General features: G+C 40.3%; 1 protein-coding gene across 2 annotated transcripts in view; it reads right to left on the bottom strand.

Annotated features, from left to right (window-relative positions):
* Window positions 1-3,343: 3,343 nt before the first annotated feature.
* The window catches only part of BFSP1 (beaded filament structural protein 1), a 44,897-nt gene continuing 20,405 nt past the window's right edge, over window positions 3,344-27,835 (bottom strand). The window contains exons 1-8 of one of the 2 annotated variants that reach the window (XM_009097031.4): window positions 20,988-21,585; window positions 14,879-14,939; window positions 11,852-11,947; window positions 10,988-11,080; window positions 10,189-10,296; window positions 7,808-8,028; window positions 6,422-6,507; window positions 3,344-5,140 (exon numbers count right to left, since the gene is read on the bottom strand). In XM_009097031.4, the coding sequence (XP_009095279.1) occupies window positions 4,197-5,140; window positions 6,422-6,507; window positions 7,808-8,028; window positions 10,189-10,296; window positions 10,988-11,080; window positions 11,852-11,947; window positions 14,879-14,939; window positions 20,988-21,358 (1,980 nt within the window). In that variant the 5' untranslated portion in view covers window positions 21,359-21,585 and the 3' untranslated portion in view covers window positions 3,344-4,196. Of the gene's footprint in view, window positions 5,141-6,421; window positions 6,508-7,807; window positions 8,029-10,188; window positions 10,297-10,987; window positions 11,081-11,851; window positions 11,948-14,878; window positions 14,940-20,987; window positions 21,586-27,835 lie in introns of those variants that run through there. The other variant, XR_007777294.1, reaches the window with a different exon arrangement.

Raw genomic sequence — 27,835 nt, 5'->3', positions numbered from 1 at the left:
TAGGCACTTGCACTAAAGCCCATCAGTGGACCTACTGAAATGGTAATTTTAAGCAGATATTTCAGATCTTTGCAGGATACAAGATCTACATTTTAGCAGTAACTAGTTTCAGATTTTTTAAAATTTATTTTTAATATGCAGAGAATGAATCTAAGATGTTTTAATAAGAGTTGTCCTAGTTGATCCGGTGCATAGTAGTAGAAACACATTCAGTAAGTAAATATTTATCTAACAAATTAAAAACATAACCCAAAGGTACTATGGTGGATGTGTTTCATTTAAGAATGTATGAGAATAATATTAATTCAAGAGACTATCAGCCTTTTATTTTTCCATAAGAGGTCTGTTCTTTCCTTTTCCAAATGAAAAATAAACAGCTCAACCTACTCAAAGTCTATGTGAATTACATTCTAAAGCCAAGCCAAGCAGCCTCACACTACTCACAGGTTTCTCATTGCATGCAGCGGTCCCATGAGAAAATTTACCATGTATATATATTTATGCACACACCTGTATGACTAAATGCATAGACACCTGTGGTATCACTCTCTGTGTGTTATATTTATAAAAGACCCATACAATATATATATTCAGAGTATGTTACATATATTTGCATATAAATATGTCTAGAATTACATATAATATGTAAGGTATAATACACATACATCGTAACTTTTTGTGTGTATGTGATCAAAGAGGTTACTGAAAGTTTTTACTGGACTTCTAAAATCTGCAAAAGTTTTGGAATAAGAAAAGTCCATGTGGAATTCGTAAAGAACATGTACATAACTTTCCATTGCATTCATGTAATTTTTCAGTTGTCTGTTAAATTATTAAATATAAAGTAGCAAAATAACTAGATGGCTGTCCATATTTTCATAATGCTGACATAATTTAGTAATTGAAAAATTGCAATATTGAGTGATATACAGAAATGGTGAATTTTTATATATATATATATATATATATATATATATAAAAACTACATTTATATACAATATAGAGATCTACTTCAAACTCTTGGGGATTTTTGCTTCAAGGGATCACTGAAAAATATGTCCAGTTAGACTGAGTTTTTATGGTATTGCTGATGCAAAAGAAAGTTAATTTTTTAGTATTTATAATAAAAAGGGAAAATTAGATTCATGATGCAAAACAGGTGAGCCCTGTGATGATGTTTTATAATATCAGTAAAATAAAGAGCTGTTATAAACTGGCAGGTCCTATCATCATTGCTTATCTGAAGGTACACAACAGGAAAAATGCTGCTCTCAGTGTGATGACTTCCTACTTCTCTGCTTTTACCTTGGTAAAGAAATTTGTATCGCTGTATACTGGATACAGAGAAGATAAGGAGTTGATAGCAAGAGTTTATGAATAAAGTGTTTTATGTTAACTGTGAAACTGTCATGTACAAGATTCATGCCACAGGCTGGGAGGAGCTTTTTTAAATTTATGTGTAATTATTTTCATGGTTCAAACCCGTTGGCTCCAAGGTCAGCTCTGCAAAGGCAGCAGCAGTGCAGGTGCTGAGCTGCATTGGGAGGAGGAGGATGATCAGGAATAGAGGCTGTGGTAGTTTTGCGCTTCAGCTCATAAGCAGCTCTGGTCCCAAGGAAATGCTGCAGCAGATTTTTTTTCTTCTGCTGTTTGGAGCACTTTGATTCTCATTAAGCCCCCTGTTTCCCTTTTCATCTCTACTTCCCCCCCATAACTTTTGGGTACTTTGTGGCTCCTGTGTTCCCACAGCAGGAAGTACATTTCATTTTATAATACTCTATCATGTCTGCAGCAATACAATCTGGCAGGAAACCTCCTGATCTAGTTCTGGTTGCCTCAGAAGTGAGAAACTGGCTGTAGAAACCTGATTCTCATTCCAGTCTCTTGTTGAATAGATGATTGCAACTATTTCACCATTAAACTTTAGCATTTAAACACTTCATTGAGAATCTGCATTTAAGGTAGAGGTTAGCCTCTAAATTTACTATACGCTTGAGCAAGGTCACTATTAACCAGATACTACTAGTGGTTTTCTATATAACTTTCATGCAAATGTACATAAACTTTACAGACTGTAGCAGAATTTAGCCCTTACCTCTTCTTAGTCCTTGAGTTCTGCTGGTTACTGCCCAGGCAATGCAGTATGTGAATTCCTTCAGCAGTAAGTGCCATCAAACCAGCTTTAGGAGCAGTTCTTATACCACACTGAAATGCTGAGCAAAGGTTACAGCCATCATAAGCTAGGTCTGGGTCAGCAGCCAGTGGTGACCCCACTGCACAAAAAGGATTAAGGTGGTGGAGGTATTCACACACTGGACATTGCCTCCTTGCCATTGAATGAGGCTTTTTGTATTTTGAACATTGGATCCGCTGTATTGCACTTAAATCAGATGGACTGGGAGAGGGGAAAAAATATCCAGTTCCATCCAGGTACTGCCTGAACCTGTTAAAACTCTGTTTTGTGACAGAATTATTAAACAGCCTGCCTATTGCTGCAATGAGGGTAGGTTTTTGGGAATTTTTTTGTTTACCTTGCAGCAGTCAAATTCTTTCAGCAGCAATGATTCTGGGCAATTGCTACCAGGTTACCAGAGTCCAGCCTGCATAGGCACTGATAAATTCCTTCTCTGCAGTTATTTACACTGTTAATAGATTAAACTGAAAAGGAACATGCTCTAGTAAGCCATGTCTGGAATAAACTTCCACAGCATTCCAGTAAACCAGCATCAATAAGAAGTCCTGACTAGAACTGTGACTATGAGAGTCACCTGTCCCTGTTTCAGAGAATAAGGTGCCACTTTACCAGACAGAACAATTACAGTAGATCAGATGCTATACCTGTGCTGGACCTCATGAATGAAATAACCAAACCCAACACATTATTGAAAAAAAGCCTTGGGCGCTGTGAGGAGTTCCTGAAGCTCAGACTTTTCAGCTCAAATGGCTTTTAACCTTGCTTTCTTGCAGGTGATAGAAGTTAACAGGCAGAAAGAAAAGGCACAACAATGCTGGAAGCTGAAATGAAAACTTAGAGAACTGGCATTGGATTGAACAAGAAATGTATAGAGACTAATCTAGTACCACCCTTCAGTAAGTCTTGGCCTTTAGTGGGATCATTTGTGTGCCTGGGGTCAAGCTGAGGCCTAAATGGTGTATGAGCACTTTAGGTAGAGTTCACTGTTTACAAACATACAAGCAAAATATTTCCTTTCCCTGATTTTTACTTTATGGTATTTTGTTTGTTTTCTTGGGCTGAAGGTTTCTGTGAGCTGCAAGACTGTTGTTGCTGCAAGTGTTTCTTTTTGCTTCCCCAGGCATGAAGAGTTGGAAAGGCACTGTGTATTCCAACAATCCTGTAGAGCTCTACGTGACTGCAGGCGACAGGAGAGAGACAGGATCCTGTGGCAGTATGAAACTCTACAGTCCAAGCAAATACTTAAATAGAAAATACCTAAATACTCAGTCTTTGGTGGCAGTCTGCTCAAAAGCTCATTGGCATTTATAAGTACATTAGTTGTGTTGGTGAAGGACAAATAATAGCTTTTGTAAGGGAGATTTCCTTTCAGGGAGATTTATTCTGAGAAGATCTGCAGTAAGAGTTTATCTTGAATACAGGAAGTTTGTCTTTATTGCCGAAAAGAAAGGTCTGCTAAGTTTGTTACTATTTAAAGACTCTGAAAGGGAGATATTTGGAATAGGTTATTTAAGAAGTATCCAGCTCTTTCCCTGGAAAAACTGCTGCACACCAGTCAGGTGATGTTTACAAGTAGGGTCTGTGAGTCAATGTTATAGGTAAAATAAACCCACGGAGAGTATCTTTGGTAGAAGGCAAAGTTTTATTAAATGATGTCACAAGTTAACATTTGCAGCTGTCTTAGAGATGGGGGGGTTGTACGGCAGTTAAAGGAGCAGTAGAGGAATATGCAAATTTTTCCTGGATACTGGGGAAATCCAGGCAGCTCTGTCATAATAATTTCCTCCCATGTGTCCTAATCATGAAAATGAGTTGCATTGGATGTGCCCTGGAGAGCGCTAATGGTTGTTGCACCAAAGGTGAGCCTACATCAGACAGAATTGCCATCAAGGTTTCAATACCAAACAGCAAAAATCTTACTACTGTATCATTCAGTCAGGAAAAAACCACAGTCATTTAATAACTATGCCAGACAAATTGACTATCAGAGGGTATGTGTCACTTAAGAGCCTTTGTCACCTAGTTTCTTCTTGCTTGTCTTCTCTATCATTGTCTCAACAATCATTGCTGTCTCTTCGTACGTCTGAATTTTGTCATCTGAAAACTTTTCAATGGACTCCACCACCTCCACCTTCTCATAGCTCAAAGAGCTAGGTAAGGCTGCTTCTCTGAACAAAAGGCCCTGCTTATCTTCTCGCTCATATTCTGTCTCTTGAAGGAGTCCTGGCTTAGCTGGGCTTATCAGACCAGAGGAAGTAACTGTCTCAGGCTCAGAAATGTCCGGGTACTTTGTGATTTGCTCAATTTTTCCTCTTGCTTTTTTCCCCCATTCAAGCACATCTTTCCCCTCCTCTCTCTGTTTATCTGGGAGTTCAAACTCTTCTGTCCTTTCACAGATTTCCCCTTTCTCTTTTTCTGGTGGTTCGGCAGGTTCTGGGAGCTTTGGTATGGACTCCACGTCGCCACCATTCATCACCTTCCCATTGCCAGTGGAAACTGTGATCCCTGCCCCAGCAGGGATAGAGGGGGCCAAGATGCACGGTTCTTCGTAGCCTTCCTCCCCTGTCACCAGCACATAACGCCCTTTGGGATGGGCATCAGACTTAGCGTCTGGTCTCTTGTAGACTCTTATTTTCTCTCTCATAATATTACACAATTTATCAAAGGCTTTACTTATCTGGGCTCCATCAGGTACGTCTTCTGGGCCCATTTCTTTTTCATCAAATTCTGATCCTTCTTGCTCAGGTTCACACCTGACTGAGCCTTCATGCCTAAACTCCATCTGATCTTGGTCAAAACCTTCCAGAGTTCTTTCATACATTCTTTCAGGTGAGTGATTGTCAGTTATGTCTTTTGACATCAGCTCCTTCTTCCTGGCAATTTTCTTTGTCAGGCCTTTTTGTCTAGGCTTTATACTGGCAATGTCTTGCATGGCCTGGGTGATATCTAAAGGAAAAAAACAAACAGTGATTGAATACAGTCACTGCAAATGCTAGAGCTGCCTCTTGCCCTCTCTGCTGCAGGTGGAGAGCCTTTGTATCCTGGGGCGGGGCTAAAAGAGACCCAGGCACCTCCACTCCTGACAATTTGGAGTATGGACAGATATTGAAAGTCATGCCAGGAGGGAGCAGCAGTGGCTGGTGGTCACAGAGCTGAGAAGCCACCCATCTACAGTGGCATCACTCAGACACTGTCACTGAGCTCTTAGAACCCCCTGATTCTGATCTCCTGGGCAATCAGTAGGCATAGATCCATGAGTGCTTAGCAGCAGCAGGAGCATAGGCAAGGTACTGATTTCCATGGCATGAGCAGCTAGAGCAGAGGAGACAGGAGTTGGTACTGGTAATTACAAGAACAACGGGACAGACAGATATTAATATACTTTCCCCAAGGCAGATGTTTTGTCCCCTGCCACAGTACAGTAACACACATGAAATAACATACTCGTCATGCAGGAGAAATCAGTGGCAGAGACAGGCCAAATCCTCAGCATGTATAAAACACCACTTTGCACAACAGTAGTTATTTATAGCTGCCGAGGATCTGGCCTCAGGCATTATGGACCCATTTAATATAAAACTGCTATAGTTCACACAGCAGTTAGAAAAATTACAGCTGCGTTCCAAAACCATCCCTCATACGATGATTTGTCTCCATTCTCAAGGCAGTTTGTCATTAAAACCCCAGTGAGTCCTGAATTTAAGTCATCCCATATGTTGGAACCTATCACATCAGTTCCTTTGTTAAGAGCAGTCTTGCTTATTTAGCCCTGGCCATTTCCTTGTCAGCAGGTTTACAAGCATCCTAATTCTAACAAGCCAACATACAACATAGAGAAAACATCATTCACAGGAAAACAGGCCTTAAAATGGCCTGTGGCACTCATCACACCTTGGTGCTCTTTGCACATCTATAAAGTGCAAACAAACTCAGAATGAGTCAACACAAAACCTGCAGCTCTTTCCACCATTTCAGGTGCCTTTTGATTTTACTCTTGACTGGCCTAAGTAGTAAACTGTAGAAATTAGCGAAGAAATGCTTTTGCTTGTGGTTTTGGCCTTTGACAGCTTGTCTCAAGGACAGTTGAGGTAAGCTGGAATGGCTGCATTTTCAAGCCTGTAATCAGGCTGTCACGACTGGTGGCCATATTAAAGACAGATGGACAAACAGCTTAAAATGCAATGATGCTTCTCCTGACATACAGAGAAAGACACATCACAGGTTTACCTCTTCCCCTCGAAGCCTGAGGCTGGGCAGGTCGATAAATCTGTGTGAAGAGTGTGACTGGGGTTCCTGCTATAGCAGAGTTTAACCTGTGGAGAGTATGTGCATCCATCAGTTCTCTCCCCACCATTTCAGTGAAAGCAAGTGAAATTGTGCAAAATTAAGCACAGAGGTATAAGAAATGTACTTCTCTGTGGTGAGGAGTCAAAAAAAATGTTTCTTGTCTGGGGAAAATCAAGACAGCCACAGCACCTTCACAGAGTGAAGCTAGTTTCTGCCAGCAGGAGATATGGGATACTCCAGTAGGTTAAGTACTACATAGTCCAGTAGGTAAATTACAACATGTAGTAACAGCTTTGCATTTAGCATGGCACTTTGAAAACATGGGAAGTTTTTGGATGGGCAAACAGTCAATCCAAGCCTATCAGAGGTCAGCAAGAACTGTAAATCCATTTTTACCATGCTGGCTGGCAAAATAGGAAATTTGGAGCAGTCTTCCTTGGAAAATATTTGAGGAGTCAGTAGTATTAAGGGTCAAAAATTAAAATTGAGAGGCAGGCCTATTGCAAAACAGTTACTATATCTTTGCCCTCCCCAGTCTGCTCTGCTGGAATTTGAGATATTTTGTCCTGTCAGAGACCCCGTGTCAATATGATTTTTGGCATTGAGAATTACTCTGTTAAGGTACTTTTAACTAGAACTCAGTGTCCAAAATTAAACCCTGAAAAGTAATTAAATTCCCATTCCCCACATATAGGATGGACTATTTAGTGAGTGTTCTTCGCCTGCATCTTCTGCACAGCCCAGAGCAGTATTTTGGGTGCTTAGGGGTCTGGCTCTGCTGTTGTGAAAAATCCTTTTATCCACTGTGGCTGATGGTTGACATTAGAGGGAGACAGTGGTCCTCTGTAGGTTTAAGCACCAAATTCCTGACAGTTTCTTGTAATTTTCCTCTTTCTCCCCATGCCTGAGGAGTGGCTTTGCTGTGATGAATGCTTTGCTTTTCAAGGCATTTACTTTGTCTGCACCCTCCAAAAATCAACCTGCCGGTGGTGTTGAACAAGTGTCACCAACACCCAGTCTGAGGAGAGGATATTCAGATTACTTTAGTGTGCTCCTGACCTCTGTACACTGATGCAATGACAACATATGGAAAGGAGACTGGAAAGTTCAAAATGGACTGGAAAGTTCAAAATGGCTCTGACCCTTTCCTTGGCAGAAGTTTAACCAGATTGTGCCTCTATTTCCATTTCTATCACTAGATATCTTCCAGTGAAAGGTGTGAAAATGCTATAGCTTTGGGTGAATCAAATGTCCTTAAACATACATTTTTCAAATGAGATAAGAGATCCCTGGTCCCTTTGTGAGTGCCCAGAAATCCAGCCTTACCGGCTGTCCTCATTCTCGATGATCCTTTTGTACCGTTCCAGCTCATTCTCCAGGGACTGCTGGTAGATCACCAGCTGGCGGCAGTCAGTGGTGTACTTCTCCAAGATCCTCTCAGCCTCCTCTATCCCCTTCCTAAGGTTTTCAATCTGCTCATTGTAAAGCTGAATTTCATCGTCGTAACTCTCTTGGGTGTTTTTAATTGCTTGCTCCAGCATGGTTGTCTGGTAAATAAAATCGGTGGTGAAAGAAGCAGCTTTGAAAAATTCACCATCCCCATATTTTAAGCATGATGAAAGGCAAGTCATGCTTTATTACAATGTGATGCTGATGCTGCACTGCTGAAACACAGGAACAATTTCACTACCTTTGTTCTGTTATTCAAAAAGCAGTAACTTATCAGAGTTAGCAGGGCCTAACAAGGACAGTAAAAGTTCTTAACTGGGAAGATAAGATCAAGAAATGCCCACTCCTCCTTCTCTGTGGTCTGCAGACAGGGAAAAGAAGACCAAAAGTCACATTTTAAGCAAAGAACTCTCCTTTTGAATTCAATTCCTAGGCCCTTTTACTTCAGCAATAAGACCAATGAGTACATCAACCAGGAGGTGGCAAAAGTCGCCTTCCAAAAAGAAAGGCTGAGTTTCAGGTGGGATATTTCACCTTGTAAATCTCCTCTCACTTTCTTCTGCTATTTTTAGCTGTTTATTATAGTTATTTTGTCACTTTTTTCCCCCTACATTTCAAAGAGATGAACTCACAAAAAGTTAATGGGGGAATAAGTGACTAATGAATTCTTCAATAACTGATCTATTTCTATATGCTTCAGACAAGATAAAAAAAGGACTTTTAAGAGGCTAAATATAGAAGTGATGTCCCTTGTCATTAGTTTGGTTATGTTGTAGTGTACGAGTAGACAGAGACTCTTTTCTGTTCAGTGCTTATGGGGTGGGGCCCATGACCTCTTGGGCACATGGCTGTCAGGTCCAGAAACAGGAAAGCAAAGAAACTTGATGACACCTCGGTCATCAGATCCAGCCTTCATCATCACAAGCAGCTGTGTTACTGACCTGTACTCATAAAGGTATTTCACTCTTTAAATCTCAAGGCACAAGAATGAATGAATGAATAATCTATTTCTAAATGGAATGGGAAGATTTGATTTCGAAAGCAGCACGATTAATTCCTCAAAGACTGCCTCTCTCCACCTGCCAGCAGATGGCTGATTTCCTCCTCTTTTTCTCTATACTGATTCACTATCTCATCCCCATATTGATTCCTGTCCATCCCAGAGTGCAGAGTCTTTCCACCAGACATCAGATGTGAGAAAGAGACCAAGGAAAATACACTGTCCTGACCCTAATGAAAGAAGTTATGCTCAGTAAGTTATGAGCTGCTGCTATGGCTGTCCAAAAGAGTCCAAAATCCCACCAGACGATGTTTTTGTCAATATTTCGTTCTTCTCACCTGGATGGACAACTTGCAGCACAAAGGAAGCTGTACTTGGGGGTCATTCTCCACCCCATCTGCTAAAAAATATGCAACTGCATGGAGGTAGAGATGCCATTGGCAACTGTTCAGATCTGGTTTCTGTCTACCACTGCAGCCTTCAGCGGCTTCTCCACCTCTTGCCACCCTCTGCCCTGCACTGCACTCATATTTGCAGACACTGGCTGGAGACAAAAGGTTGATTTAGGGCAGGTTTGTCTGGGAGATAGGCAAGGACAACTAATCAAAGTCTTTTTGCAACTCAGGGCTTGGCAAAAAGCAACTACTACACTACCACTACTTGGTAGTGTCCAAGCACAGGAAAGATGCTGGCTCAATGCTTAGTAGTGACATGGATGAAGGCAGAAAGCCAAATGTAGCTCAGTAGCCCTCTCAGCTTTGCTCCCCAAACCTGTCCAGTTCTTCCCACAGCAAGCTCTGCATTGGATGTGGCAGTGATAGAAAGGATTGGGCAGAGCCCTGAGGGTTCCCCATCAGTTTTCATGGAGCCAATTTCCAGCCAGAGCTCAGCAAGTAAGAAAGTCATAGGAGCCCTGTGGGACTTTTCCATTCACAATATCCTGCTGATTCTGTCCTGCAGGAATCCAGTTGCATTGTGGAAACTTTCCCCCATCATCCACTCTGATAAGCAAAGACAGCTTCATTGCACCTACAATACCTACAGCCCACCCTGGCCAACTAAACCTGACAATTTTCCATTGAGAGAATGGGAATGAAACAGCTGAAGAAAAAGATGGAAATCTAAAAGGAAAACACACCTCAAATTCCACCAAGTTAACATAACCATGTTAAAGCCATGTTATGGGTTTTACCAAGTGACCATAAAAAAAGCACTTCATGAGCAACATGGCTGTGTTTACGGCTAGTAATTCCAATACCTCTGTCTGCAGCTTGTATTTCTGTGCCTGTAGCTGGCAGAGGATGCTCTTGTATTCCTCCAGCTGGCTCTGCAGAACAGGGATCCTCCTCTCTGCTATCAGTTTTTCCTGATTAGAAGAAAACAATGTGTGTACAGGAAATTATGTTTCATTCCTAAAAAGAGCCAAAAGAAATTGCAGTACTGGAAATAAACTGTAAAGACAAATAGAAAATGGCAAAAGACAGATAAAATATGGGTATTGAACCTCAAGCCAAATTCCGTTGAATGGCAGCATGGCTTTAAAAATAAAGATATCAGATGGCAGGTCTGTAACAGTACAGCTTAGACCCTGTAAACCTGTTTACATCTTCTTCCAAATAATGAACATTCCTGCCATAGCCACTCATATTGGTGGAAATCGCCAAGTTTTCATTTAGTCTGTATCAATTAATTTCATTTAAATTTTCACCACATCTCACCCCTTCAGGATAAGATTTCCTGTCTCTTAAAATATTCATGTATCCTGCCAGCTCCTCCTCAGAGAAGAAGCACAACTGCTTCAAATATCTTGGTACCACACATTTTTGGGACTAATATATATGCTGGAGTGCACCTGACAAAGCTAATCTCTCTTTCCTCATTGATACAGTTTTTCAAAGCTACAGTAATTTTTTTTTCTTCCATATTCACTACTCAGTACTTATACATTGTTTTCACCTAACCTTGGAGCAGAAGTTAAAGGATCTGGGACACTTTATGTGTAAACATTATCTTTTTCTTACTCAGAGCTGCATGTACTTCCCAACAGCAATACTTGCCTCACATATGCCAGTGGTTATTGGGGACACACGAGGCGTTGTCTGGATGATCTGCTGTAAGACATTGACATAGGTCTGGATTTCCATGAGGTTCTGTGATAAGGTAAAAAATATTTTCATTAGAAAATGCCGTGGTAATGTAGACATTTCTGTGTATTCCTGGGCCTTATTTTTAGATATGTAATTCTTTTAGCCTGTGTTCAGGCTTGGGTTTGGAATGCAACTTGTAACTGCTTTTGAGTGCAGGTGTGCTAGCAGTTTCATCATACTGAGGGTATATCACAGACTTTTGGATAAAGACTATACAGTTCATAGTTTTAATTGAAGATTCCATTCCACTTCCAATTTCATAAGAGATTTTCAAAATAAGAATCACAAATATCTTTGCATGTGGCACGAAAAAAGGAGCAAGTTTTCAAAAGCAGCAAAGATGGGACAGTGGCCTGATCCCAAGACCCACAGTTCTCCCAGGAAGAAGGCAACAATTGTTAAAGTCAGCTGCAATGGAATCATACATCCACAGGCATATGCCTGCTGATTAACTGGAGTGTCCTCTCTCAAAAAATTGGATGATGAAAGCAACAGCTTCCTTAGCATGAAATATAAGACAGCTTGATCAGCGCTTTGGGTTGAACCATGACAGCAAGTTGACAAATTCAAGACTGCTACAGCTGTAGTGACCCTGAGAAGTGTGTTTGGGTGCTGGAAACCATCCGTTTGTTGTGCCCACTGAAAATAAATAGTGCTATATGCACCTACCAAAACATAAATGCAATTTGCTTTAATTTGCCACCATTTGATCATGAAGAAAGGCAAAGTTCCACATCTATCTCTACAAGGAAAACAGCAATTTCAGCCAGTTACCTTCTTGTATCTGTCCTTTGTAGCATTGATATCATCCTGCAGGAACTGGGACTCGATTTGAAGCTCCAGATTGCACAACAAGGCTTCATCAGCTTCCTGCAATGCAGAGATACGTGGCATGGTGGTATGTGTAGCTGTAGTGCCAAACCCACAGCAGGCCCACAGGCACTGCATGAGTCACTGTGCGCATGGAGCAGCCTACCTGAAGTGTAAGAGCATTATCATGAGAACAACAAACAGAAGCCATGTTATTCACCATGACCTGCACAAATGTAATTTAAAATAGAGTTTGGCACTGGCACTGTCAAAATAATGCTAGGAGCCTAGTAGTAGATGTTTGAAATACCAGATTTTGATGTTAAAATCTTGAAATGGTGGATGAATCTTAAACAAATGACATCAGCAGACTAAGGCATTGATTTCTTTAGTGTCATGACAAGATCTGAGGTATCCTGATGCCTTTTTAAGATTCCTAGTAAAGAAGTCCTTCTAAAAACCCAGGATGGTCTGCAGTATCTGCACTCTCTTTGGTATGTTCTCAAACACCACAAATGTTTGTCAATTTGGAGCCATTTCTGGAAATAAAAATGACATTTGACCAAGTTTAGAAAAAATCACCTTGCTGCACAAGTTTGTAATACTTTGGAATTTGTGAAGACAAAAGTTCTTAACATCCAATTAGTTCAAAGAACAAACCATATGACTAGTAACCATGATCTCAGAGTATACAGGAATGAGTGGCACTGGTCTTAAAATCTAATGAAATCTCCATTTCTGTTCAAAGGCTTAATCTAGATTTTTCCTATGATATATTATTTAACACAAAACACGGAATTTAGGGTAATTTCCCCGGAACTTGGCAATTTATTTTACAAATATGTGAGAGTAGTGATATGTTTTATTTTTCTATTTAATGCATTATTTCTTTAATTTTTGAGAAAGCATCTTAAAAAATTTTAACTGAATCTTCCTTGCAACTCTATAAAACGTGCCAGTTCCTCCACCAGTTTGCAATTTGCCTCAAGAAAGTCCTGCTTTGTGCATTTAACTCAAAGAATGAAAAAAAAGTATTTGAAGATACCTCTTTCAAAATACCTATGTGCCACTATCAGCTGTAAAAATACCTCTGTGAGAAGATCACAGGTTGCAAACAAACCATTGACATCTGTGGGTGCAGCACATAACTGGTAGAAGAGGATTTTTCCTTTTGCATGCATACAGCATGCGCTGTTCAAAAAATGTGTAGATGTTGGCTGTCTTATTGTGCTGCTAAACCTCCTAGGCACAGAACTCTCCAGCAGGCTCTGCTTTGTGATCCAGGGGCTGATTCAGACACATCCAGCCCAGCACATTCAGAGCCAGCCATCAGGAATGCCCGCTGCTTTTCTGCACTCCTCTCTCGTCCTATTGAGAGGAAGATCATCAGGACAATGGCCATGTTGGGAGGTTTGGGAGGGAGCCAAAAAAAGCCCCCAGGCCCTTAGATAATACCTATAAGCAAATATTTTTGCATGTGATAAAAAAAAGCAATTTTAGGCTTTCCAAATGTTCCCTCAAGGGGGAAAAATACTTCTGCTTTTATTCCATGCTTTCAAAGAGACCAGCTTCCTTGATGGAGTTGTGTATCAGAACAGTGCAGTGTCTACACATTTTATTTTGAATTTTGCAATATCTGCTAATCACTCACTTCTGAAAAGCCATTCTGCTTTATGTTATGATTCCAGAACACTGGTTCATGAGCTGAAGCAATATTGTCATTACCGTGGAAGAGAAATTCTTTAGATCTCTTCAGAACCAGTATTTTCCCAGCTGTCAGATAAAGAATGAATTTGCACCCGCACATGCAGGTTTTCAGACCACATCTTGGGCCCTGTACAGAAAACCAGCTGTACTCCCTCCAGCACTTGGTGCTCACAGTGCAAGGAGCTGCTGCACAGGGATGTCCAGGGACATCTTGGAATAAAAAACACCCTTGTGCCTCAAGATTTTGTGAACTGTGCCTAGGGTTGGTGAATCAATTCACATTTCTTTAGCTGAAGATTCACTGAGAGGAACTGTGAAGACAGACTTACCAGCTCCAACAACCTCTTACAAAAGAGTTACCTTCACAATTTTTTTTTAAGGGTTTGCAAGTTGTTCAAAAACAGAGGGTTCTGGAAAACAAAACTGATGTGGGATATCAAGAGCTCACTGGACATAGAAATGTTAAAATGCACTTTCTGTCTTTTCTTAATTTAAAACACGTTCTTAATAAAAAACATTGATATGACAATGCTCCAGCAGATCAGGTCCAGCCATTCGTAGCAAGGAAATAAAAAAATACTCTCTATTTAATTCACCTTTAATTGTTTTCCAATACAGAAGATGAATGATAGCTTGTGCAAAGTAGAACTGGGGAAAGATATAATATTATGTTCTTCATCCAGATGAAGGCTAGCAGCAAGAGAGGATGAATCGAGATTTTTCAGTTTCACAGACCTGGTTTGAAAATTTTCAAAATGCTTCAGCCAACTTTTGTCTTTCTCTGAGCTTTGTATTATATTAAATGTTGTTTTTTATTCTTGCTTTTCCCATGGTATTATTTTAAGAACTATATTGATTTAAAAGGAACAAACCGGGGGAGTTGCAGTGTGTCTTTTGTTTGGAAACCTAATGGGAAGCTGAGGGTCTGTGTTGTGAAGGGCTGACCATATCCTGCAAGGGACTAAGGAGCTTTGAGACATTCCAGGCTTCAAAACATGGACTTAACCAGCATTTTTTCGTGGCATGGTTATCACCAGTATTTTAATACAGTATCACTGTATTTTAATACAGTAGCTATGTTTAAAAAGTGCGGGGAAAAGGTAGGCACTTGCCAAGGCTCAGACACTTAGATAGGGACGGGGAGGAAGGAGAAGGGCATAATGACAAGAAATGCCTTGCTCTGACATTTTATCTTTCCACTGCTTCTTCAAAGCAGCTCACTATAGTAAATGAAACCAAAGGAAAAAAATGTACACCTTTCCCCTGGCATTTTCCCAGACTCACTTTATTAAGGTGCTCCAGGGTTTCTTTTAGCCTCTGCTGATACTCACGTTCATTTCTATACCTACGAGTAGAGAAAATGAGATAGAGTTCAGTGGTTCATCCCTCTGCAAACTGTATTTTTATCTGCACTGTCATGCACAAGATATGCTTCACTCTAAAGGAGAATATGAATCTTCAAAGGGCCCAAAAGATTTATTCATAGATTTGCATTAATTATTTTTTGGTCCCACATGCAGAGGGTAATTTCAGAATTGTCTAAATTCTTGTCTTCAGCTTACGTAACAGAATACAATGAAATGCTATATATTTGCTAGCAATTTTTACATAATGCTAAAGAATAGATTATCTACAATAAAAGCATATTCCATTGGTGTTGAGCTATAGTGACAGCCATTCAGCAGTGATTACTCTGTGAGGATTTGCTACAATGGCACATGAACATTTAATTACATTGTTCTTGGTTTTCTATTATACCTGCTGTTGTTGAATAAGCACTTCAATGATAGGCACATTAAACATAATGACTGCAATTTTGCATATTGACCATTTATGAAAGATATTGGATTAGGATGCTTAGATGGATCAAGCTTTGTGTCCCTTTTAATGGTAATTTCCATATTAGCTTGGTCAAAACAACAAGTGAGCCTTAGTAAGGACTTCATTTAACCAACTATTCTTATGCTTTTATAAAACATCCACAAGTGCATGAAGTGCACGTTCCTGGTGCTGAGATGGATGTATAATGTGTTTATGTTTGGTCTGAGGAAACAGCATGTATTCTTTAAGAATTAGGGCTCCACATTTGTATGTAAATAGAATTATCTTCTAGAAAATCTTTTTAGCCACAGAGCACAAAACTTATGTGTTGATTATTGTAATTTATTCCCTTCCTTAAGTAAACCTCATATGAAATGTTCTACAGTAGATGTGGCTTAATGGGACTCCATTTAAAAACAAACAAACAAAGAAACAAACAAAAAAGCCCCTCAAAAACCACCAGCCAGAAGCAACTTTGTCAATGAGACTTTGCCATCAGTACTGAACAACTGACTTATCAAACTCCAACAGCAACAGAAATACAGTCTTAACCCTTTAAGTTTAACACTTTACTTTTCCTAAAATAATAGATGTAGAGAGATATAAAAAAGCTATCATTATCTTACTTTCTACAAGAAACACTCTGGTAGGTGACAAGTCAGTTCTGGTGATTAAGTTCCTTCATTTGCAATAAAAGCAATGGACACAAGTACAAGCCAAAATTCAGAACTGTCTTCTGAGATCATTGATCCAGCCCATATGTGCTGGTGATATCAAAGGGATTTGCTTCAGTCAACAGGGAACTTGACAGCTCCTGGACTGGGTACATCAAAGATCAAGTTATAATGATCATGTCAACCTCAGTTCTTCCTTTTCGTCTCCTGGAGGATGAACAACCAACATTATTCTCATCTCTTTCAACACATACTGGAAAGCTGAGTGGATGATGTCACTCGCAAACTGACCAGGACCACAAAGGAAAAACTTGGTAGAACAAGGAAGTAGATTTAACCTGGTGCTCTGGTTTACCAACTTCTTCTGAAATCCCATAATATTAGCAGGGTTGGTCACTGGTCTGTTCTCATTTCTTACATGAACAGCAAAGAACCAAGTGAAAATAATGAGGTTTTATTTCATTATTACGCCAACAAATTGCTGATAAAATAATGTCCTTTTTTGCCAATTAGTACTAACATCAGTTTCACTTCCAAGGCTATAATATTTTTCAGCTTTAGAAGTGAGACTGCCTTTGTTTCAGGTGTTTACCAAGTAGCTCAACTCCAGCCAGTTTTCTATTTATTTAAAAATGTTTTTGTGTGCACTTGACGGTAAACACTTTCCTAACTTGATACTTTCTGATAGCTGAGCAAGAATGAAGCAAATTGTGGCATCTTGTGAAAATCAAATACACAGTTACAATAGAAGGCTGGTTTTCCGCTCACAGTAATATACAACCATCAGACGGATTCAGTGTCTAAACCTCAGCCCTGATGTAATTTAGATGTCCCTCACTGCTAGATCCTCACTCAAAAGATTTTTCAGTTACTTAAATATTCAACTACATTTTCCTTTATTCTCAAATAACCTAAATATGTGCTGTGCCACACAGCTGTAAATCCACCTGGCAGCTTGAGAGAGCATGATTATCCTTTGAAGGAGAATTTCTTTCAAGTGATGTTCAATCTTTTCCAGAAGATCAGTGCAAAAACGCTATGGACCTCTTTGAAATGTTTCAAAGACCGCAGGATGCCTCTGTGCCTGCTGAAATGTATTTGTAAGTACAATGGCTGACTAGTCACAACCATGTTATGCTTCAAAGATGATTTTGATGTTTAGTAATTAGCTAGTCATGTCCAAAAATTTTTTTATTAAATGGTTGCTGGTCAGACATTCCTGGAGCTTAAGAGCCATTAAGTTAATTTGCTTCATCAAAAAAAGAAAAAAAAAAGAAAAAAAACACCCAAAAAACCCCACCCAACAAAACACAAACCTTCTCACCTAGTCAGGTAGCTTTAGGTTGGCGACAAATGTTTTTGGACTGTTGAAAGAAAAGGGATGTTAACTAGTTTGGGTTTTGTTTTTTGTTTTTTGGTTTTTTTTTTGCATAGGGGAAAAGAATGGAGGGGAGGAAGATACCAGACTCAAAGAAAGCAGATCAGAGGATTAAAGGTTTTAATCAGCTCTTTTTTTTGGACTCTGCCTCCGCTGCAGTGCATGGGCTCGCTCCCCTCCAAAGAAGAAACAGTAGCAATCCATCCCAGCAATGCACAATGGCCAGATACTCAATTTGGCATCAAAACTGAGCCTTTCATCTGAAGAAAAATGTTGAATTTGTTGAATCCTACTGAAAGCTAGTAGCACCTCTTGGCTACTACCTTTGTCATTTTCTCTTTCCCTGATGCATTTCACTAACCTTCTCTCAACAGACAGCAGCAATTTGGGTGCCAAGGACAGCACAGACTATGAGAGAGGTCCTACAAGGATGATGGACAGGCCAGTAATATTTGGCATCCAGGGTAATACCCTGAATGCTCAGATGAGACCAAGAGGATTGTGTTTTGCTGATTTATGAACAGATTCTACCTGTGTTACCTGTGTTATGAACCTGTTCTACCTGCTCAGCCACTGCTGAGCAGCTGACAGCCACAGGACAATATTCTCGCAGATTGTGGAGAGTGTGGAGGGCAGGCAAATGATCCTCATCTTAGCTGCAGCAGGATAAAGACCTTCGTATCACTAGAGAAGCAGCAGCAGCAGTGCCAAGACAATCCCTGCAGACAGGGCTGGAAGGCACCTTTGCCAGTGGAGTCCACATATCCTAGCTATTGTGTTTTACCACTTCTTTTTGTTTTCTCACATGTGTTGGGTCTCTACTGTGGCCCCAAAGGGTGTTAGCTCATCAGAGTATTTTGTTCTGGAGAACACTGTGCCAATTACTATGTCCAGGGAATCATACTGCATGTTCAAAAATCACTGCATTAGCAGTGCACAAATTTTTTAATTAAACAATTGATTAGCAAGACTTTTAATTTCTGAAGTCCATTAATCATGTTCAGTCAAGGCCACTAAAATCTGGATTCCATCATCTTTCCCAATATCATGGAGAGAGAAATACCATCCTGTCCCATAGCTGCATGCAATGTTGCTATAATGGTGGTGGTCAATAAAGGCGGCATAATTAGTCTTTTTATGAGACGCATCCAGACTATTCACAGCATTGATTTTTTTTTTTTTTTCGCAACTTCAAGAAAAAGAATTCTCTCCTGGTACAGAGTCTGAACTATTCATGTTAATGAGAAAAGATATGAATGTGACCATAGAGGATTTTAAAATAAATTTTAATGTAAGTTCTACTTTTTAATGGTTCATGAACATTTAATTGCACAGACCCAGTAATCTTAGGCCCTACTCTGTCTAAATGCAACTTTAAAAGGCCTATTTATATAAATGTAGCTTAAAAGGTTTACTTAGATATAAATCTATTTCCCCAGTAGTGAAGGTGAGTGAAAGAATGGCTTGTAAGAGTCAAAATTCTTTGCATTAGTGAAGGGCACAGACATTTGTCAATTAAGTGATTCAAAATGCTCCCTCTAAGAGATTTTGTTAATCCCAGTGCACTAAAAGCTCTATGGTTCAAGTTGCAGCAAGAAACCTGCAGTGCCTGTTGCCAAGGGAATACAGACTCAGAGAGGAGAGAAGGTCTTCAGCACAGGAATGTTTCTTGTTTCAGTAGCCCCTAATAGGGCACAAAAAATTATTCCTCCTATATTTTGTTTAGGGAGCTTTGTTTATAACTTTCAGGTACTGAAATCAGAGCCATCAGATGGCAGAGTACATGTTACCAGAGCAGCGGCATTGTTTTAAAACCTGCAACTGAAACCAGCCGGAGTTTTTCAGACACTGAAGAAATATTCAGGTCTCTCTTCTAGAAAAACTCAGAAACTCCCAATGAAAAAAAAGCCTCACCAAAGTTCACTTGTTGATGTAAACCAATTGGTGCAATTTGATTAAAAAGCAGCCACTGTCCTTCCATTGTCATGGCCCTGTGTATCTTTAATTTTTAAATTGCAATTTTCAGCTTGAATTTAGCCAAAGTTTCCTTCTTACTTTTGTTTACATCTGCTGAGTGAGCATCCCAGGATTATACAACAAAGTACCGCTTGTTTTTTTTCTAGGAAGCCACTAACTACCTCTTTAGCAGGTCCTGAATTTTACTATCTGAAAGCACAGCCCTTTTTCTAGGTGTTGTCTCCTCCTCTGGATTTTCAATGCCCTGTATTATTCCCCACCTATTTACAGTTGCTTAGAGCAGCTTTAATAAAAATAAATTACATTGTGTCACATTACTAATCCTGTACTATTCACATAAATTTTTAACTAATATGCATCTAGAAAATTAAGAACTGAGTGTAGTCAAATACTCATGGGCATTGTGCAATAAAAACACACGAGCAACACCAGAGTCAGCACCAAAATTACAGCACTGACTCATAGTTGAATTTCCTGCTCAGAAATATTGGAATACAGTTCTGCCTAATCAGGTGCTTATTACCCACTGGCACTGAGTCAGGACATTGTGGACATCTGACCACTGGCAGCAATTAGCCTCAGTGCACCTAGATGAGCTATTCTCTCCTGTCAGATGAAAAAGAGAGATCAGGGCTTGGCATTTCTATAGGTATGCTGTAGGTCACAGCCCCCATGTAGCTGTTCATTTGGCAGTGTGCCAAATTTTCATGGGTGAAAAGGTCAGATAGACATTTTGGGGTAAAAAATCCCTGACCAATAAGTAACAGGAGTACTAAACTCTTTCGTCCTATGAGCAATGCTCACCAACTCTTGTGTAATTAAGCCACCTAACCAAAATTGCCTGTTGCTGAAGGGAATGCACTCATCTTCATCAGCATGTGAGGCTCCTGCTCTTTGATTTATGGTGGCACAGAAGTTAAAGAGGTGAAATTAGGGGAAGCCTATTCTTATTCTTTTAGTGGCATGAGATGGAAATACAAGATGCAAGGAAGAAGAGGAGGGCAAATTTTACACACCAGGAAAAAATATATCTCCTTTCTTTTCATGACACATCACAGGTGTGGTTGGCAGAGACTGGCTCAGGTGCTTCATAGTGGCTGTAAGTAAGGATTTCTCAGAGACATCCTGCATATTTCAGGAGATGTTTGGCATTGTGTAATTCTGGGCTGCTCAGACACAAGATTTGCTTTGAGCTGCCAAGAAAAAATAACCAGGTGCCTCAGAGCAAAGTTCTCCGAAGGCTAATTAACAACAGCAGCTGATGTGTGCCAGGGTTGCTGCCGTGGAATGGAGAGGGCATTTTTCCATCTAGGAGCAGTGAGCCCATAAAAGGCAGAGCTGCAGCTCCCTAAGTCCTGATACCTTGCTTTTCACCTTACATGGGCTTACATGGGCTTACATGCCATCCTTCTTGACAAGTCTGATACACATGGAGAGGCATCACCCATGCACAAGAAGTAGCTGGTGACGCCGAACCCATCCTTATTACAAAGATTAACTATGGAAATGACACCGCTCATCTTCCATGGATTGTAAGCCTTACTTGTTGCAGTACTCATCAAGCATGCGCTGGGCATCCTTCTCCTCCCGCTCCAACTTGGCTCGGTCAGAAGCCAGCTCCCTCATTCGTTGCCGGTTGAACTCAATTTGCCCAGCAAAGGCTTCATCCAAGCCCACCAGCTCATCCATGCGCTGGAAGGTCTCCAGCTGCTTGCGCAGGATGGTGTTGCGCTGTTCCAGCACGCGTGCTCGGTTGATGTAGCTCGCAAAGCGCTCGTTGAGCTCCTGCAGGTTCTCCAAGCCCCGGGCTTGGGCCAAACTGTCGAATTCTGGGGAGCCTCGTAGCTCATCATAGGCATCTGACCGCTCATACTTCTCCTTGCGTACCTCACGGAGGAAGCTGCTCCTGTACATGGCTTCAGAGGGGCTGTGCAGTGCCGGGGTCCCCTCTTGTGTGCCTGCCTGTCTCTCCAGTTTGGATCTGAATTACGTCTGGGGGGTTTGGGGAAGAAGAACTGAACATAATCCCCCTCCCCAGATGATTAGGACTTGTCTCCAGGGTGGTTTGTGGCACTAAAGGCATCATCCATGGGAGTGAACTAAATAAATCCCAATGGCCCCGCCTTGGAGCTGCCCATCCAGGCGTCAGCAGTTCGGAGGAGCGGCAGGCACAGAAGGGCTAGGGGCTTTTCTTTTCAAGCATTACAATCGTTTACAGCCAGGATAAAAGACAGCAACGTCCAGCTTTCACCCGGTGGATTAAAGCATTATCCATGGAAAACAAAACAACTGCTTTGCAGTTTTAAAGGCTGAGCTTTTATGGCTTTCATGGCTGTGCTGGGGGGAAAGCTTTGTCCCATAGGGGTGTCCCCAGGGCTGTGCACAGAGGCTTTCTGCTGAGAGAGGATTTTGGTGTGAGTGGGTGGCAGCCCTTGATTTTTGCTATTTGACAGTTTTGTGATCATTTAGAATGATGGGATAGTATTTAAAAATTAATATGACTCCAGCTCCATGGGCAAGATTTGGTCATTTGGTTCTAACTTCAGGCTTTGTGTCAGGGTTTTCTGCAGGGTAATTCTACCTGGCATGAGAAGCACCCAAACAGCAGTGGTACTAAAACCTCTGGCTTAACAAAGCCTCTTTGGGAAGCCACTTTCTTTGGGGATAGCCAAAAGCCACATCACATCATGACTTGGTTGACTTTCCATATTATTTCAGGGGGAGCCACCATTCTTCCTTTACTTCCACCGTAATGGAGTCTTGTGTGCTGCCATTCCCTAACAGGCTTTAATTTCCCCTTGAGGCATCTCCTCTAGTATTTTTTTCCTGTCTTTCATTTTGAAATATCCTATTTCTTGGATGTGTTCTTCCCTAATCTACTTGCCCAGACAGAAAGCCCAACACCAAGCCACTCCAATTTTGAGATCTCTGTTAACAATTCATGTAAAAGTCAATTTCACTTCTTAATGGTCATATCTTAAATGAATACTTAAATCTCATGTATTTTGAAGCTCAACAGATCTCAAGGCACTAATAGCAAGTACAGAGGTGAAGAAAGCAGTTGGTGCCCAGGTGACTCAAAAAGTTCAACTTCAAAAGAAAGTTTGGGTTCTCTGCTACTAAATCTGAATCAAAAGGGGAAAATGTTCATTAGACATTTCCTACATATTTCTTATTTTGCTTCAGATTATTTGAAAGTGCCATCGGGAAAGATTAAATGATCTCAGAAAATTTAATTAGGCTGTGCATGCAGACTGTGCAGCTCCATAGTTTGCTTCCAAAGTATATAAGCAGCAAAACAGAGATAGATCTTTCAGAAATGTCTGGGATCTTTATGAACCAGTGAACGTGAAACCACTGATCTCCATGCTGCACAAACACATCTCCATTTGCAGTTCTTTGGCAGGAGCAGCCTGCTTACTCCAACAATGTAGCTGAGCTTTTAACAAAGTTAGTCTTTCAGAAGAGATCAGAAAGTAGATTCTGCTGGATTGTGGGCAGTGTATTTTCATGGCAAGAGTTTTTATGGCTTTAGACAGCCTTTCAATAAAATAATAGCCCATGTAACTGCTATTCCATCTCTTTCTCAGTGGCTGAAAGAAGCACTGACTCCGTGCTGACCTTAACTCCTTAGGCAGTAAATGGACAGGCCTTTCAGTGACTCACCATGTCCCTAAACGGAGTGGTCTATCTTCAGGGGAACCCTTGCAGCCTCAGTTTTTGTTACTGAAATTTATCCCACGCCTTCTACTGGGAAAATCTGGGTTTGGTATAGCATGCTTTGCTATTACATGTGTGTCTCTAAGGTGAGATCCCTGATTCCAAAACCTCATCTTGGGCAGTTTCTGTTGTTGACTTGCTATAGATGCAGCTTTACCAGGGCCAAGGCAAGCTTACATAACTCAGGCTCTGTGTTAGTGACTTTTTGAGATGGAGGTGTCTTAAGGAGTCACCCTGGCCTCCAGACAGCTTGTGAACATGCAAATCATAGAAATTATAGAATAGTAAAGTCTGGAAAAGGCATCTAAGAACTCAGCACTGCCATTTTCAACACTAGACCATGTCCCCAGCTGTCACATCCACAAGTTTTTTTAACATTTCCAGGTATGGTGATTCCACCACTTCCCTGGGCAGCCTGTTCCAATGCTGATAACATTCCAGCAAAAATTTTTTCCCAATATCCAATCTAACCCTCCCCTACCACAACTTAAGGCCGTTTCCTTTCATCCTGTTACTTGTTACTTGGGAGAAAAGACAAACCCCACCTCACTACAACCTCCTTCATATAGTTATAGAGAGAGATAAGGTCTTCCCCAGACCTTTTCTCCAGACTAAACACACCCAGCTCCCTCAGCTCCCCTTTATCAGACTTGTGCTGCAGACCCTGCAGCACCTCCATGTCCTTCTTGTAGCAAGAAGCCCAAAACTGAACACAAGTGCAACAAATCAGAATAAGAAAGCCTAAAAGGAAAGCTAGTTTGGAACAAACTGAAGCTATTACTCTTTTCAAAAATAAAGATCAAAAACACCTCAGAAAATCAGTCTGCTCCTGTTATGCACTGAATTATTTGGCTCATCTAAAGAACCACGAAGGTGAATTACACAAGGATCTTGTCCACTGTTTCCTATTTAGAGATTGCTCAAAGACTCAAAGGTTATCTGTATACACATCAATGAAATGCCTGACAAACTACTTGAAATATTTTTAATTTAAATCAATGAGTATGTATTGAAGAAAACATATAAAGAACACTTTTCATCCTAACACCTGCAGTATAAACAAGAAGGAGCATAAAGAAACAGTTTGCACTTTCCCTCTTTGTCCCCAGATTTTGTGTGACTTCATCCAATAACGAAATCTGAAGGCTGGTTCTTTGCTGTTAAAATGTACTATATGATATATCATCGTCAACCCAGAATGGGTGTTTACTTACACAGCTCAATAAATCTCTGGTACAAGAGGGCATTTTTTTCTTTTTTAATTGCTTGTATTGCTATAAATCACTTTGCAATCTAACTTGGCTAAATCCCTAATGCACAACATGAGTATATTTTGGCAGTGCCAAAATCCTGCTTGTACTCCTTACTGCTTTGCTAAGTCAACACAAGTTTCTCAAACTAAATAAAAAAGCATAAAATACATTTAAAATGTCACAATCCAAAGGAACTCTATCTTTCTGATAAGAAGTAGTCCAGTCCCAGCTATGGTTGGCCACATTTTGCTGGCCATTGCTGTGGGGCAACCTTGGAGCTCCCGTACTCTCCCTATCCTGGAAACTTCCAGCTCTGTTTCTTTTCTTATGGCAAAAACCTTTTCTACATTGGGTTAAGACAGGGTAAGAGTCATACAGATCCCCCAAGGCAATGGGCTCAGTGTTTTCTAATTAATCCTCCAAGCTGAGTGTTTTCTCAATAATAATATGACAGTTTGTTGGTACAACTGCTGCTATAAAATGATCATATCTACTGATCAGCTGGGCTGGTACAGCCCAGCTGAGGCACTCAGTTCACCCTTGCTGTCTTTTTAAGTTATTTGGCTTTATTCAGAGCCTGATGCTATTGCCCAGGGTTTCCTGTTCCTGTAGTCCAGAACAAAACTTCAGAGAAGATGTGATAATGAAATGCATCACAAGTGTTTCATGCTGAGATCTCATAGATGAAAATTGAAGTCATTCTTCATTTTGAAAACTGATGCTCAAGAGCCATGTCCAAATACATAACATTACCTATCTGAAAAAACTGCTGTGAAGCCATTCAAAGCAGAACCTTTTTGTGAATATGATCAGTCAGAAAGATGAAATGAATTTGGGCTGATTAGCTTTAAGGAAGACTCAAAGAACATATATTCAAACATGAAAGAGACCAGCACACTGGAAAAAAAAAAAAAGTCTTGCGTGTTTTTTCCTTTTCCATGACCATAGTAAATAGATCAAAGAATAATAACTATAAACAGTGCAATATAAGCTATGAATGAGATATAAGACAAGTAGGCTAATCGTTCCTCTAATGAAGAACAGGGAGTAAAATATTGCAAGATATCAGTGATTTAAGCACTTTAAAGATCAAGCTAAACAAACTATCCAGGAGTAAGCGATGCTTGTTTCATCCTTCTTTAGGAGAGAGAAGAGCTTACTGCTGATTGTCAAAACACTATTGGGAGGTCCTTGCCTCTTCCAAGGGCAAGTAATTTTTTCAGGACAATGATTTCTAAGGTCTCTCCTAGTCCTGTGAGGTAAATACCCTCCCACTTCTTAAGTACCCTTGCACTCAGTTGCTGAATTTTCTTTAGAAGTTTTTATTTGGTAGGTCATGTCCATGCAGTGCATCACAGATGGATGCTGACTTGCACCCTGCTTCTTGGACTCTTCTGCAAAAATATTCTTACCCCTCCAGGCAACACCAGGTTACTGGTCAGAGCCCAAACGTGAGTTTTTCCCTATTATGTTATGCAGCTCTTGACAAAGTAAGTGATTTAATGACACCAGAGGGCTGTAGTTCTGCAGCAGGAGCAGGCTGTGGGTTGGAGATTCAGCACCATGTCAGTCTCTGACATAAGCCTCCTGCAGAGAATTTGCTTTGCAGTAAGAAGCTGGGTTTTATCCTTATTGCAATAGCAGATTGCTTGTGCTGCAACAAGCAGTTGCTTCTGCTCAGGGGGACCAAATCCTGCTGGGATCAGGATGAGTCCCATAGCAGAGGTGGATGTGCTGACATAAAGTTACATATCTGCTGCATTGCTCAGGATGCATCTCCCCCCACACCTGTGGAGATACAGTGGCCTGACCGGGCCAGCAAGCCAGTCATAGCCGGGATCAACTCAAGGCCATGGAAAGCTACACCCTAAGTTCAGGGACACTGTTTCAAGTTAGGGAGAGCTGAATTAAAATTTGTTTAAATGGGATCATGGGAGTTACTATGTTAGTATAGATTATGTCGCCTGTTATGATTAGTTAGGATGTTTCTAGAATGTTCCATGTTAGTGTATATAAATTAGGATTACCCCTTGTTAGAGGTCTTAGTGTTTGGCTGTATTCATGAGAGCTCTTGTTACTGTAGCAATAACAATAAAGGACCCTTGGATTTTCCACCTAAGACCTATTGCCCGCTTTTTCTTCTGCGCTGACCCCTCACAACATGACACAGACTAGCCCAAATAAATACCCCAAAGTAATAGCAGCACTGGGACAGATCCCTTTCTAAGATTTTTTGAAATCAGGCCAGAAGAAAGTCTGCTGCACACATCTGGTGCTCAGTTGTGCTCTTCAGAGAGATGGGCATAGAATTTGAGTAAAGGAAATTACATTGTTGATTTTTGTAGTGATCATAAACAAAATTAAAATGGCAGGAAATGTTTGTCTGTTTTGTTCTGGCAAGTCTGTGATAGTAAGTAAGTGAGTTTCCCAATTGCAGTGGTAGACAGACAAGTTTTACCCAGGTAAGATGAGATGGTTTTCTATTAATTTTGGCTATTAGCCGGAAGAAATGCCACTCTGATAGATGCCTTTTCAGTCAAAGGATCAGATGTGAAAATTGGGTAAATATTCAGGATTTTAGTTTTAATTTTCTATTTTCTTTTTATTCTATCCACTTGGATTATTTTTCCCTTTCTGAATAATGCAGAAAACATCAAAGGACAACATATCAAAAATAAATGAGATCTCTGATGAGGGGTTTACACTAACTCAGACCTTATGGGAAAAAAAAGTGGAACTCAAGAAAGTAAGAAGACAGTTTGAGCTAATTGGAGATTACATTCCTTTCAGAACTTAATATTCCCTGACTTGGGGCACAGGATGGCGCCTATCCATACACCTCATTATTTAATAACAATTGCTAATTTGTAAGGACAGAACATTTTGGAGATACTCTGATATGTCTGTATCTTGTCACCCTGAAAAGGCTTACAAATGAAATATCTATTCAGTCTTTGTAGAAATAATATTTCTTAAGAAGTTGATTCATAAGCTTCAACTACCATGTCTATTTCCTTGGCACTTCAAACCACAAAAAAACCCACTTGAACAATTCTTGTTTTCTCAGAATGTCTTCGATGAATGAAATATTTTAGACCAAATTTTTCCATGCAACCTTAAGGTTTTTCACATTTCTTTTTGAGTGAAAAACACAGTAACTGAGATATATATAATTTTGATGGGACCAATAATATACTTCACAGTATAGAAAAGAGAAAATATCTCCAGTTTTCTCACTGAAGAGTTCATAATATGAGGAAAGAAAAGACATAGCATATCTCATAAACCAAATGGTCTTTCCTTACATATAGGAAAAAAAGAGTAGGAAGCTTTTTCTGTGGGGTTGTTTAATTTCCTGGAGGCAGAAAGAAAGTGGAAAGGAAGATGAACTGAACCTGGGCTTCACCTGAGCCCTGTA

Source organism: Serinus canaria, chromosome 3 (assembly GCF_022539315.1).
Source record: "Serinus canaria isolate serCan28SL12 chromosome 3, serCan2020, whole genome shotgun sequence".
Lineage (NCBI taxonomy): Eukaryota > Metazoa > Chordata > Aves > Passeriformes > Fringillidae > Serinus > Serinus canaria.
This window is presented reverse-complemented; position numbering and strand designations above follow the sequence as displayed.